Source organism: Thermobia domestica, chromosome 1, assembly GCF_964235325.1.
Source record: "Thermobia domestica chromosome 1, izTheDome1.hap1.1, whole genome shotgun sequence".
NCBI classification, from domain to species: Eukaryota; Metazoa; Arthropoda; class Insecta; order Zygentoma; family Lepismatidae; genus Thermobia; species Thermobia domestica.
Genome location: NC_137454.1, coordinates 106,287,854 through 106,302,937, shown reverse-complemented (window position 1 = coordinate 106,302,937; position 15,084 = coordinate 106,287,854). Strand labels below are relative to the sequence as shown.

General features: G+C 34.7%; 1 protein-coding gene across 1 annotated transcript in view; it reads left to right on the top strand.

Moving 5' to 3' along the window:
* LOC145687956 (uncharacterized) overlaps positions 1 to 15,084 on the top strand; it is a 31,013-nt gene that overhangs the window by 173 nt on the left and 15,756 nt on the right. The window contains exons 2-3 of the mRNA XM_081761559.1: positions 8,709 to 10,281; positions 11,812 to 11,921. Of these exons, the coding sequence (XP_081617685.1) occupies positions 8,709 to 10,281; positions 11,812 to 11,921 (1,683 nt within the window). The remainder of the gene's footprint in view (positions 1 to 8,708; positions 10,282 to 11,811; positions 11,922 to 15,084) is intronic.

The following is a 15,084-nucleotide window of genomic DNA, read 5'->3' as shown; positions in this document are numbered from 1 at the left end:
GTACGTAACTTTTAAAGTTTTATTTTGCATTTTTTTAAATTATAATAATAGTAAATGATTTTGACGTAAGTCTTTGTTCAGTACATAAATGCACTAATAATGACGTATTTGACATATAATAACTAATTAAAACACAAAAGCTGTAAGATAGGTTAAAACCAAAGTCGAATGCTGCGCATTTAATGGTAATGAACAACTTACAGGGAAGTGCTTTATGTTGAAATAAGGGTTCAACAGGGCTTTAATTGTAATCACATAGCCAAGAAGCATAAAAATTCTGAGAGCTTCCTTTTTTAAAATCAAATGTTGAATAATAAGGTGAACAACACACATTTAAGGTCAAAAGCAAGGTCGACTGGTTATTTGAATGAATTGCGTAGGTTTAGATTTACAAGGCAGTCTTGGGATAAAGAAACGAAAAATTAGAAACGACAAAAGATATCGTTTTTTATGTGCGGGGGAAATAATCCTTGAGAAATTTCCAAAAGTACACAAACATAAAGCCACTTTGAAAAATGCACCAGTGTGTTAAAAAAAAAAACTTACTAAGATAGTCACAACGTTCCGTCTTCAAATTGGAATAGTTCTATTTTGGCACTAGAATTGAAGACGGGAAGTTCCATTTCTCTCAAATTCTTTGGTAAATTCGGAATCAGCTATTTTACTGTGGTACTTTGTCATGTAGTCTACTAGGTATTTATTTTCGAAGGTGTTCCCTTGAGTTAACGGCTACGGTTCAGCAGAAGGTAGAAAATATGTTTATCTCACCGACAACTGCGCGAAAGTAGTATCTTTGTGGTTTTATTTCGGTTTCCGATTCGCTACTCGTTGAAAGTGACAACCAGGGCTGGCAAAAACCATGGTTTTTATTGAAAAAAACGTTTTTTTTTTTTGTTTAAACCAGTTTTTTTTTGGTTTAAATAATTTGCTCTATGTACTTATACCACATATGGACAGAAGCAAGTTTTTTCGCCTCGGTGTTATTATGCAACACCCGGGTTATGCTAGAAGGGGTCACATAAGCCCAAAGTGGAATCCAGACCGCTTCTCGGCTTACATCCGAGAGAAATTGTCCTCCGTTTGAACTCGGAACCGGGACTAATTGACAACAAATGCTATACGTCTGCCGACTCACTCACGAAGGACTCCTGATAAAAAAAAATTGCACTAATCTTTACATACTTGCTAATATATTTGTCAATAGTCATTTTCAGAAGGAAAAAAGATAATCAGTAGCACAAATGAAACCATTATACAGAATTACGAACAATTTCAAAGTACTGCAGAGTACAGAAGAACTAATTTAGTCCAAGTTAAAGAAATACGACGACTTAATTTGCATATCAGTAAGAAAAGTGAATAAAGATACTAATTATTTGAGTCCACTTTGGCTCTGACCCATTTATACATAAATAGTTACAAAAGATACGTCTGATGTCAATAAATGCCTCTCGTGGGTTTCTATACCCCCCCCCCCCCTTCCAAAATACGGCATTTCAGTGTATTGTATCAATAGTAAACATTATTAAAACGAAATAATATTTAGAATTTCTTTGATTGCAGTTGCATAACAATAATAACATACTATAAAAAATCACCAAAAAATTCAAAAACTTATATATTAAAAAAAAAGATTGCTTTTGTAGTATAATTTCTTTGAGTAATGAATGGGGAATTTAGGTCTGAGTATAATACGAATAATATACGGGAGTGAAATGTGATAACCCACAAATGTGTGTTCATCAAGATTTTACGAACATTTGTCGTTTTTTGGTTTAAACTTTATATATATATATATATATATATATATATATATGGCCTATGTTTAGCAGAAGGGGTCCAGCTCTTTTCTCTAAAAAATGTTACAATTTTGGTAATTTCTGTTCACATTTGGTTAGTTTAGGGTAGGGTTGGTCAGTTTAAGTTAGGTTAGGCTAGTTTAGGTTACGTTAGGTTAGTCTAGTTTATGTTATATTAGTGTAGGAGTTCCACATAATTTTCCAAAAAATGACAGGATTTCGCTTATTTCTACTATTATTATGTTAGTTTAGGTTAGTTCAGGTTAGCTTACGTTAGTTTATATTAGGTTAGATTAGATTTGGTTACGTTATGTTACGTCAAAGTACATGCATCACTCATTTCTCCTGTAAATTTTGTGTTTTTTTACATGCTTCTGGACCCCTTGTACTAAACATACCCCATATATATATATATATATAACCACATGGTTTAAACCAGCCAAACCTTGATACAACTATAGGATATTCAGAGGAATTGTGAAGTTCCCTTACGTTTATTTTATTGTACGATTATCCTGTGCAGGACTAAATTAAGAAATTTAACTGCTATAGATTTCGGGCCTGAAATAATTTACTGAGAAAGAAAGAGAGACGAATGTCAGCATAAGACTAGGAAGAAAAAAAATTATAAACGTAATCACTAAACGTAATCACTGTAGGGTGAGTAATTATTCAGAAAGAAAAGTTAAATTGTGGAATGTATGAATTTGCGAATTAGTACGATATTAGGTAAATAGGCAATAGAGCGTAGTGTGTCAAATTTTTAAACCTACTGTCTTAACTAATCTAAGACGTGTATGCTGGAATAATGGAGAGTGAAAACAGAATGTTCAACGGAAGGAAATGAAACCAAAGTTGCATCGTAACCAAATGTTGTGAAGACTTACGTAATGAATGCAGTATGATATGCTGAAGTGGGTCAATATTATGATGTTGAAAAGACATCCTTTGGTTATTCCTCAAAGAACCAAGCAATCCCCACACGCAAGGCATGTTTTTATGCCATATGAAGTCATTTTCCACTATCTTCGTTTATGTTTATACCTAACGTCGATGACGCGCATGCTATCTACGGACACGTTCCATGTGGTTCCCCTCTGCTGCAATCCTGCCCTGACTCTGTCAGATAGTATTCATGCCTTTTAGTGGGTACCTAGCACAAATTTATTTGTGGTTTATGCTCTGCAGTTCTTATGCTATATATTTATATTCAGTCCTAAAGTAAATCTGAACCTACTAATGCAACTTCTCACTTAAAAAACACTTTCTAAGGCAGTAACTCTTCTTTCACATTGAGGCGGCGAGTTGCCGTCGCTGCTCGCTGCAGTTTGCCGCGTGAGAAGTGTACCCTTTCATATTACGCGGCGTTTTGCCGCGAATGAAAAATATGCGAGCAGGGTTGCTGTGCAACTGAAGAAACAAAACCTTGAGACTCTTGTCGTGTTGTGGTGGGTGCAATGGACAGACACAAAAAGTGCCTTCTACTCGCCTTGTTAAGACAGACAGAAAGCAAACAAACAAACAAACAAAAAAAAAAAAAAAAAAACATGAGTTCACTTTTTTTTGTTAGAGAAGTATCTTGAAGATTTTTTTCTATACTGTTTCCACAATTGATAGACTTCAGCAAAATAGCGGCCAGTTTCTGGATATTTAAAATACCATCCCGATATTCGCCTGTTGTGACTGGGAAAACCAGTATAAAGTCCTTTTAGAATAGTTGGTGGTTGAGATCTACCCTAGAATCCCAAGTCAACACTCAACCGCTGATCCCAAGGCTGGTCTGTAGGTATTATTATTATTATTATTATTATTATTATTATTATTGTTGTTGTTGTATTTCGGATTTATTCGTTTGTTTTAAGCGTTCCGACTATTGACTCAAGTCTCTTTAAAGCATTGCTCTAGCCCCTAACTTCAAGGGACTATTCAAGGAATTACACCCATAGAAGTGTTAAAATAGTTATAAAATATACAAATTACGGTATATTTATCAAATATCACATAATAAATTCTCTATTGCTTTGCTAAGGTACATTACAGTATTATTACTAAAATCCGGATTACGAATTTTTATGTAACAAAATATATATAGCAAAAACTACATAAATATATAGCAAAAGACTGTTAAATATGTAATATTGTTAAAATATTTGATAGTATGTATTTCAGCTTTGGAGCACCAGAAATTTATAAAATTACAAGCACATTTGCCCAGCGCTGCCCGCACATTTATCCCAATCTTCTATTAAAGAATTAGTGTTGATTTGGACTCCTTTTAATCAATGAATTATGGATTCGACACTTCGGTAGTATCGGTCGTTTTCGATTATTTTTACCTGTCATTTTTTCCCATATATTATATGTAACAAGTTTGGTTAAAAGCACTCCAGGTGTCCTAGGCTAGAAACGTAAAACACACACACATCCATATTATTACAGCCACTCTCTGCTTTTTTCTGGCAACACTTGCTACCTCCCCCAACACCCAAGTGTTGGCAGGTTGCCGCCTATATGTAAAGAGCTCCATTGCTTGCAATGTCTCGCTTGGCTATACGCGGCAATCTGCCGCGCCGCTTTCTAGCAGGGAGAGGCGGCTGTTTTTCTTTGCCGCGTAAATTTGCGGCGACTGCCGCGCATATATGAAAAGCTCCATTGCTTGCAATGTCTTTCTACTCTGCGCGGCAATTCGCCGTCAAATGAGAAAGGGCTGTAAGACTAGATATTTGGTAGAATATCTATTCAAAGACGCAACTAAAAGGACGGACTTTCGCGAATTCAGCTAATCTTCCGCGTTGGCGGCTCCGGATTAGAGCCAGTTTGCGCAGTAATACAATATAGATACCTATTAAGCAAGGACGAAGAGCTCATAAAAATAAGAAATATTTCTGATTAACAGTTAAAAATGAAGGATAGAAATGAGACAGGAGTAATGTATGTAATGTACATTAAAATAACAGCAAATAATGAATAATACAATGTTGAAAACAGGTCCATGTGGGTGTCATCCGAAACTAAACAGCGAAAGATTAGCCTTATGAACTATAATTACTTACAGAACGTACTGAACGACTATTAAAATTTACTTCACGCACCCCCTTACATGTTGAAAGGCAAGCGAAACTTCAAGGCCGTCTTGAACGTTATTTTTTTTTTTTTTTTTTTGATTGAATCTGGGGAAACCTAATCTTGAAATTATGGACCTATACAAAAAATATTTGTGTATAAATCACTAGTCGTATTGAAAAATACTGTGTTATGAAAAGTTAGATTGAGGCAGTTGTGTGAGCGTATATGTGAGTCGAGTAAAATCGAACTTTCGAAAATTAAATTAAATCTTCCAGTTAACGTCCAACGATTATAGTTTTTAGGCTAAGGGAAAAGATGATTAAGGCAAGTGAATGATGCAAGGATTGGTGGAATCAAAATGTGGGAGAAGATGGAGTACTCCGAAACCCACGGACACTGTATTATCCATTCGGCTTACGTAACTGGGAATGGAACCAGGGACCTCATGCACGAGAGGTAAGTGCTCTACTTCTGAGCCACCGTGTCCCTGAAAAGTATTTAGAAATCAGAAAATATGTTTTTTGTGGATAGCTATCTTTGACATATCCAGAAATCTTGTTCTTCCCGTGCAAGAACGGGCATTCTCCTGGTGCCTTTATAATTCTATCAACAGGACCCATTGATGTTTTTAGTCGTTACTGTATTAGTAATATATAATATTCTATAGAAATGTTAATGTTGAAAACACAAAAGCAATTTGGTATTTTCAGGAAAATATATTTTGAAGCAGAAATTCAATTGGAATACAAGGTGATTCAAATATGTAAAAGATGAACAACATTTGGCTCACACTATTTAAGAAATGTTAAAAAATGTATAACATATCTGTGTTCTAGTGTTTTGTGTCCCGAAACAAACAAAAATCTTGTTTTAAAACGAGGCGAGAGTCTAGACGAAAATTAAATTTTCTAGTTCGTGACGAGACATCATTTTCTTGACTCGTTTCGTGGGTAGCACTAGTGTTTTCAGTTTTAAGTTTTCTAGATGGACGGTACATACATGCAATATTGTATTGCATAATGTACAGCACGAATAATTATATACAATAAACTAACAGTATGTGTGAAGCATAGCTTCCAAATTTTATAAATTTAACTATATCAAACAACGTGTATTACTATGTCTCTTGACCAGAACACTAAGACAGGGTGGCTGAGATTTTTCTTTTAGAGGAGGGGATAACTTGAATTCACCTCACATTCATAACTTATTAGTATATAAATACTGTTATTCTTAAATACGATTTTCCTTAAAGACTTAACGTAGAAATTAAAAAATTGAAATGTGCTGAACAGTTAACATAGTTTTAATGTGATTTTAGCAGCTTCTGAAAGTTGAATATTGATTATAAAATGAGCCCGTAATTTTATAAAAATGTAAAGCTCGCCTATCTTCAGAAGACAAAATCAGAGTATTCAGATTAGCTGAATACATGAAATGCTGCTTCCGACAAATAATAATAATTTCTTCCGTAGTGTTGGGAATCGGTGCAAAAGTGAAAAAAAAAAAAAAACGGAACCTCTACGAATAAAAACTACTCTTCTTTCCCGAAGAAATAATGGGCAGATATACAAAAATTTTAAAATTGGGTTCTTTATTCCGCTCCACAACCAGGCCCGTATTTAGGTGAATGCTATTCTGTGCTCGAGCACAGGGCGGTAGAATTTAGGGGGCGGCAAAATTTTTGAAATTTATTTTTAAGATTCACAATAAAGTAATGTTTAAAACTTGTAACCCACAGAGTTCCGCGCAAGCTCGAGGAAATATGTTAATGTGTTTAATTCGCTCTAATTATAGCAGTTACTAATTAGCAAGTTTATCTGATTATTTTTAAAAATCAACCTCTCCCACCTCCATCCCAAAGAGGTGAGGATGATCTTGAACATCATAAAAACTGATACCGTTAAACTAGACGACCTCGAAAACTATGACTTCAACACTAATGTCTGTCGTTTTCGCTTACTTTTAAAATCTTGCCCCCTCCCTGGAGTATGACCTTGAAGTTCAATTGGGTTAAAATTGTCACTGTTCATCTCAGCGATCCCAAAAACTATGAATTCAACTCTAATATTCGTCGTTTTCGATTATTTTTAAAACGCCCTCATATATCAGCTCAGGTGTGACTTAGGAACCTGGAACAGGTTCTTTGGATCATTTCTCTGAGAGCTTTAAAACATTAAAATTTCATGTTTCGATCTATTATGGTATCTGCAGCTTGTAAATGCAGCAGTTCTATGTATTGAGTCGGATATAACTAACTGGCAAGTTTTGTCGAAATAATCAGTGACTTTGCTCACGGTCAAGCTAGACGAAGACTATTCATTGTGTAAGTTGATAAATTTCTCTTGCGCGTGCAAGTTACCTGAAGACCGATGAAACAATGCAAACAGGAGAAAAACAGTTTCTTTGGGCAAAGTTATATATATAAACATGAGAAAACGCATACAGGAGAAAAACAGTTTCTTTGCAAATACTTCGGGAAGAGGTTTTTTATTGGGTAATCTAACATGAGAAAGGCATACAGGAGAAAAACAATTTTTTTTTGCAAATACTTTGGGAAGCTTTTTTATTATTATTGAAGTAACCTAAAACGTGATAAAAGAAAATGCGCACAGGAGAAAAAATTCATTTGCAAATACTTTGGAAAGAGTTTCTCTTATTCGTTCGAGTAAGTTAAAAATATCAAGAATCCACACTATTATGTAAACTAATGTAATTTTTTACATATAAAGTTTTATAAAGTGCTTTTTCTACTAAACCTTCTATAATCTTTAATTACATTTAATCTTGAATTAATCTTGAACCTTTAATTTAATCTTTAACTGTAATCTATAATTAATGATAAGTTCCAAAAAATGTCAGAAACACTGCCTAATTTTTTAAGTTCCGTATTTTACCATTACTATGATAAGAGTAAATATTTAAGAAATTCAGTTATAATTCAAGTGAAATTATGAAATATAAAAGTGACACAACGGTTGATTAAGAATTAATAGAATACATTTTCTATGGACAGTAAAATAAAACCTACATGAATAAATTATATGCTAGTATTGAGAGAATGTGTCCCAAATGGATGAGTAGTTAAGCTCGCTGCTTTGTAATCAAGGGATTCGATTCCCGGTGGGGAGACAAGTTGTTCGTTTGACCAATTTTAAACTGTTTAATCCACTGGTAAATATTTGCTGTGGCAACACATTGTTCCCGTATTGTGCTGAAACTCTTCTTTCAATTTCCACTCCGGGTACACCTTCAGACCACAAAAATCGGATGACAGGGTGCTGTACACAGATAGTTGCGCGGCTATCTTTACTTCTCAACAACGCAAAGCAGATTGATGTGATAAGGCGGAAGCCAACGGTGACAGTTAGTGTCAGTTGAGCATATAATGCCGTAGAGCCAACCTGAAAAGAAATAGGAAAATACTGCTGTTACTTATTGACGTACCCTCGTATGCGTAGATTTCAAACCTGTACGTTATAAGAATAAATATAAAATTTATAAAATTTCTTCAAGTGAAGTATAGTAGTTAGAATCAATTGAATGGTGCTCTTTACTTTCTAGAATTGTATACATATACTATTTTGGGCTCAAAAGATTCGGGGGTCATGGTGACTATAAATATGAGTTTGGCGAGTTTTTTTTTTTTTTTTTTTTTTTTTTTTTCGTTAGTATTCCCAATTATTACTGGCGCCTAGTCTTCAGCAGTTTCCCCTACGCTAGAAAAAAAAAAAAAATCGAGTCCTTGTATATATTTATGAAAATGTTAAGTATGTGTCAAGTTGTCCTTACATTCTTCATTCTTACATAGGTAAATATTAACATTTTTAATTATTGTTCCAGATTGTAAATTACATTATGAGGTTTCTACCACTGACCGACAGAATCGCTGCCAGCCAGGTCTGCAGGCTTTGGTATCAGGCTTCTCAGGACCAAAAATTACATGAGAACGAAGTGGTTGTGCTTTGTGATGACTTAGTTCGACCAATGAAGGCGTTTGAAAATAGTTCCCGAGTTTTCATTAATTTTGTTTTTAAAGAAGTCGAATTAACTGCTGGAGGAAGAATGGCTAATTTTTGGGAGAAATTTGGTCCAAGTATTCGTACTCTTTCTATACATAGCTGTGACGTATCGGAGAAGAATTTTGTGGAGATTCTATATCAATGCCCAAATTTAGAAGTATTAAATTTGAACGGCTGTCGGGAATTGCTAATGTCTGGCAAGGTGCTAGAAAATGAAACGCAAGTTTTATATTTGAGCAAGATGCTGTGTCATTTAAAAGAACTAAGTCTTGCTTGTAACAGGTATTTATCTGATATGCTCTTCAATAGATTTGTAACCATAGCACCCAACCTAGAATCTCTGTCTTTGACTGGCTGCCAGATCTCGTATCACTCAGGAATTTACCGAAAATTCTATCCTAGTCATTTGAAATCAGTACCGTCAGAAAGCGTACTAACGTTCCATAATATTTTGCAGTATTTGCAAGCCAATGCTAGCAGAATCAAATCTCTAAGTTTTGGACATACCTTGATAGACAATCTAACGTTAACTAAACTTGCTCAAGTTCCGCAACTACGTTTATCGTCATTACATCTGCAGTCATGTGATCAACTCACTAAATCAGGTATCGTAACGCTTGTGGAACATCAGAAATATCTGACAGAGCTTGATCTCAGTCTTTGCTCTCGGATGACTGATCATTCGTTGTTAGCGATCTGTGAGCATTTGGAAGGTCTGACAACTCTGAAAATGCGTCGCTGTCGTGCCATCAGTGATATAGGTGTTAGTGAATTGTATCGGTTGAAGAATTTACGCTGTTTAGATCTCTCCCAGTGTGAGGGAGTAACCAGTGAAGGCGTTGAAAGGGGACTGTGTGGACGAGTTTCCCGTCAATTTAAAAGATTGAACCTTGGTTCTTTATCTTTAGACGAACAAGTAGTTTTGAAACTTGCGAAAAGCCTTCCGGAATTAACACACTTTGATCTCGGTTCATGTGTAAATGCCGTTACAGATAATAGTCTTCAAGCAATTTGTGAACACCAAGTCAATCTTCGCTATTTAAAATTTACGATGTGTGATAGGATCACGGATTCTGGACTTACGGGCCGAGGAATGGCTAAGTCTTTCCGTACCGATAATGGTGTTGGTAATGGCGAAGAGAAATCGACAAACGGTGAGAAAGAAGACAACGAGATCGATATAATAATGAGGGAACGACTAGCACCTGGAATAGATGTGATTAGCCTAGAGGATGTCTATACGAGGTCTGACAACAACAGTCTTCATAAGATATCCCTTCGAACACGAGCAGAGCAAGAAATTGTGAAAGATGCCAAACGGAAGAAGGTTGTTTTGCAGATGTGTGAGGACCTCAGCGGCAGAGGCACTGGAATATCACTTGTAAGATTGAAAGGTAATCAAGAAGTTAGTGTATTATTTGAAATTGCTAAATGAATGGATAAGATGCATACTAAACTAAAAGTCTAATCAGCAAAAACACTTAGATTGCAAATCAAACCATGAAGGTTTCAGCAAAAGTGTTCTTGCCATCCTCCGCACGGAACTTTTTAGAAATTTAACATTGCTAGACGAACTACGTTACTGTTATTACTAACCTTGACTGTATACAATCACGTGTGTTGCATTTGCAGAAGTAGTGATTTTTAAGAAATTCTCTGTATACCTATGCAGGTCTCCTATATTCTGTGAATGGACATCTACCTATGTAAAAGTATAAATAGAAATTTTGTAATTTGAACGTCCATACAGGACACGGTTTATCCTTACTAAATTAAAGAATAAAATGCAAGTAATAGTTTGAACGGACAGAAGGTAATGTTGAGTCGTAAGCTTGTAAGGGCACAGATTCAAAATTTGTCGATCCGAAGATAATGTTTTCAACGCATAGTTTTTAAAATTGTCGATGAAGTGAAAATGGAACACGGATGAAACAAGTGAGTCCTCAAATCAGTTTTTTTATTAATTATTAATCGCCCGTTTTACAGGATATTGGTTTGTTCGCATGATATAGGAAATCTGCATTAAGTATACAGAGAAATTCTTAAAAGCAATTCTGGAAGTGCATAAGTTGTTATATATAGTAAAGTTTAACAACAGTTGTCTAACAACGCTAATTTTCTTATTAGTTCCATGCTAAGGAGAACAAGAGCTCTTTGCTGAAATGTTTACGGTGCGATTTGCAATGTGAGTGTTTGTGATGAGTACAGGTTTAGTTTAGTGTGTATTATTTGCCAGAAAATAATGAGGACATTGTCATACAATGCTAAAAAAGTAAAGAATAAGGAAAGTAAAAAGTAAAGAATAAGCACTTTCGGTAATGCTTTATCAGGTAGGTAGAAGGAGAAAGAGAAGAAAGAAATTTAAGAGAAAGTGCGAGGAAACAACAGATTTTCTTTAAACCATATCTCATATAGGTGTGAATTTAAAGTATAGAAAAGTGTATCAGCATAGTAAGCCGGAGACAGGTACGATTCCTTTCCGTGACTGGAAGAAATAGCCACGCTACTGATGCCCCCATTAAACCATTATTATTCATTAATTTTTGGGGGGTGCGGGGAGGAGTTCGATTCCCGATCAGTTTCACTTTTTTCCTTTTTGGGTATTATTTTGCACGTGGATATAATTTTAAAAAATAAACAAACTGTTTGTTTCTTTTTTTTATCTTTTGCTAACAAATAGTACGTCCCCTCAATTGTAATTTTAAGGAAAAATATTGGTAGTGGTAATTGTAAAGTTTTGATTAGAATTTAACGTTGAAAAGTCGAGTTATTCAGTTGGAAAGTTCAGTTATTTGCTATTAGAGGTAGTTAATACTATTGGTACACAGATGTTAGACCATGAAGTTTAACTGATAGTTTTATATATATATATATATATATATATATATATATATATTGTTTCAATAAGTTTACCTTTGTTTCAGGTCTTCGAGAGCTTGATTTGGACGGGTGTAACAGAATCACCGACGTTAGTGTGAAATATGCTTTCAGGTTTCTAGAACTGCAGCATTTAAATCTCAGTCACTGCCAGCAGGTAATCACATAACATTATATTATACGTATTATTAGTTGGTATATATTATACGTATGGTTATTGTAGAATATTTAACAAGGACATTAAAAGTACAAAATACTAGTGATGATGATGTGCATTGTAATAGAGCGACCCTTCCTCTTGTCCCCCACTAATTTAAAGTCCAAACTACACGAATGTGTGTCTAATTTCGAACAAAACACACACAATGAAATTATAAAAATAGGAGTATTTTTACGAAGTTTGAAATGAAGTTTTTATTTACAATCGGGAGCTCGGAATTTCAGCTCCGAATGGTATAGAAAATGGAATTCTTTAAAAAAAAAAAAAAAAAAAAAAAAAAAAAAAAAAAAAAAAAAAAAAAAAAGAATAAGTCCTCACTTTTGGCCAACTTCAAATCCTAAGGCGATCGTGTCAGAGCCTTAACAAATATACACGCCGTATTGTGTCTAAATTAGCAGCAATTTCTTCATAAACAGATGGAACACCCTGTTCCCTTCCTTTTGTGCCTCTCTAAGTAAGATTTAAATTATTCTAAAACTTTCATTTTGGAGGGGGACAAAGGCCATTCGCTACTTTACTGCAAGTGTCAACTGTTCTGCAAGGGTGCAACGCCGTTTAGGTTAACATTTAGTTGCTGCCTATAGTGAAGGAAATGTTTTCTTCCGAATGAAACCAAGCATAGACGATCATAGTGATGAAACCAAAGGAACCTGTGCGTTTGGCCCATTCCTGCCAGTATATTTGGCATAGTGGAATATAGTGCGTTATATAGTTCAGTTAGTTATATAGTTTTTGTTTTGTGTAATGTTATGTGTGATATTTTATGCTTTTTTATGTAAAAATTGGAAAGCCTTAGGTTTCCGTACTGCTAGTTAACCTGTTCAAATAAAACACCAACGCAACAGGAAAGTCGTAACTGCTCCAGGTTCATGATCTCGGAAATTTCGTCTTTCACAGAAATGAACCAGCCATTGTATGATAAATCAAGTGAAGTGGTATCCTTATGGGTCAGTGAATTTTACGGTTATATTCGGTTATTTTAAATTTCAGGCCTATCCTTACCTTACAGACCGTCTACCTTGTCACTGACTTTAGTTCCATCCATCCAGAGGGGATGATTCGGAAGCCTCAAAGTAAATCTCCTTTCATTCTTGCAGATTGTAACCACAAGTTGGGTATAGTATTGGAATCCCATAAACAAAGTACACTATATTTTGTAAATCAAAAACTTTTACGTAGTTTGTCCTGCAAAAAATGTTTTGCATGCATGTGTAAACTACGCAAATGAGTAGGTTTGATCCCCTTTCATTCTCTTATTCTTCATGAACTGCTTCCTATTAATAGGCCTATTTCGGAAGGTTAGAAGAAGGTTTATACCAAGTTTCATTAGAGTTCGATAAGTTTTAGGAGAGTTTCGTTAAACAAATACACAAATACCGATGGAATCGGATGGTAGAAGCTCACTACGCTTTTTTACTTCGGCACGTACTGGAGATCATATAATCAGCATCACGCGCCGGCCGCCTTTACTTCCAATTTTCCCTCACGTATCTACTAGACAGAAGTTGAGTGAAGCCCTGAGCCTCTTTAGAACACAAAATAAATCCTGTCCCCACCGGGAGTCGAACCTGATTCGTCCGGTTGGTCGGTAGATGCCTCATCGACTGTTCCACCGTGGCTCCAACTTAATGTGTTTTATTACTTTTACTGAGTACAAAGTGACAGCTTGAAGCATTTGCAGACATACACAATGCAAAGCGACAACTTCGAGTATTGGTTGCAAAATATACAATACGAAGTGACAGTTTCTATTTGCAGCAAAGGACACAATGCAAAGCGACAATTCGCGCTTATTTTTTACCCAAGAAGAGCCACTAGTGACACCAAAAGTAATTTCTAACATTTCCTACTAAAAGTAATAATGTAACAGCATATTTAACTCTTAGTCAAAATTAAAACTGAAAGGTTTAACGTGCGTGAAAAATATAAATTTACCAATATATTTCCCAGTTACCCACATGGAAATTATTAGTTCGCTAAAGAAAGAAAAATCAGACAAAAGATGGATTACATAATGAATTTTTAATTAATTGCAAGGACATCATAAGCCATACTTTATCTGAATTAATAAATCTTCCCTTTACTCTAGGCGAATTTCCAATGCAATGCAAAACTGCCAAAGTCATTCCAGTTTATAAAGGTGGAAATAAGTTAAATCCGAATAATTATAAGCCAATATCAGTGTTAAGTTGTATTTCCAAATTAATTGAGAAGTGTGTACATGATAGAATGGTAACTTATTTACAGTCTATAAATTATTTTTATAAATATCAGTATGGTTTTAGGAAAAAATCTAGTATCTTAAATGCTGTAACTGATATAGTAGTAGAAATTCAAGAATGTTTGGATAACAAACTTGCAGCAGGATTGTTTATTGATTTAAAGAAAGCATCTGATACACTCAAACATAACATATTCCTTCAAAAGCTAGAAAATAGAGAATTCAGAGGTATATCTCTTTCATGGTTTAAAAGTTACTTGTCTAATAGGTCACAATATGTCTTAGTAAATGGAAAAGAAAGTAATGAGGCTCAAATAAAGTATGGTGTTCCACAAGGTTCCATATTGGGACCGTTACTGTTCTTAATTTATGTAAATGAAGCTCATCTGCTTAATGTAAGAGGTAGAATAACTTTATTTGCTGATGATAGTGCTATATTCTATAAAGCTGATACTATAGAAGAACTGATAACATACATTAAAGAAGACTTATCTACATTATATCATTGGTTATGCATAAACTCGTTGTCATTAAATTTAGAAAAGTCTCATTATATAATCTTTCACAAACCGTTGTCAAAGATAATTTTGTCTAACAAAATTGGTATTAAGAATTTGGAGGTGAAAAGAGTCGATTACACTACATATTTAGGGATAATAATAGATCAACATCTAACTTGGGAATTACATATTCAAAATTTAGGAAAGAAAATAACTCCTATTGTAGGTATTATGTACCGGTTTAGAAAAATCCTAACAACGAACTTAAAAAGAATGGTATACAATGCATATATTATAACTGTATTGGGTTCGTGTCCTGCAGTTCCAGCTTAGGCATTCATGACAGTCCGGGATTCGATCCTCTATGTTTTGGACGTCT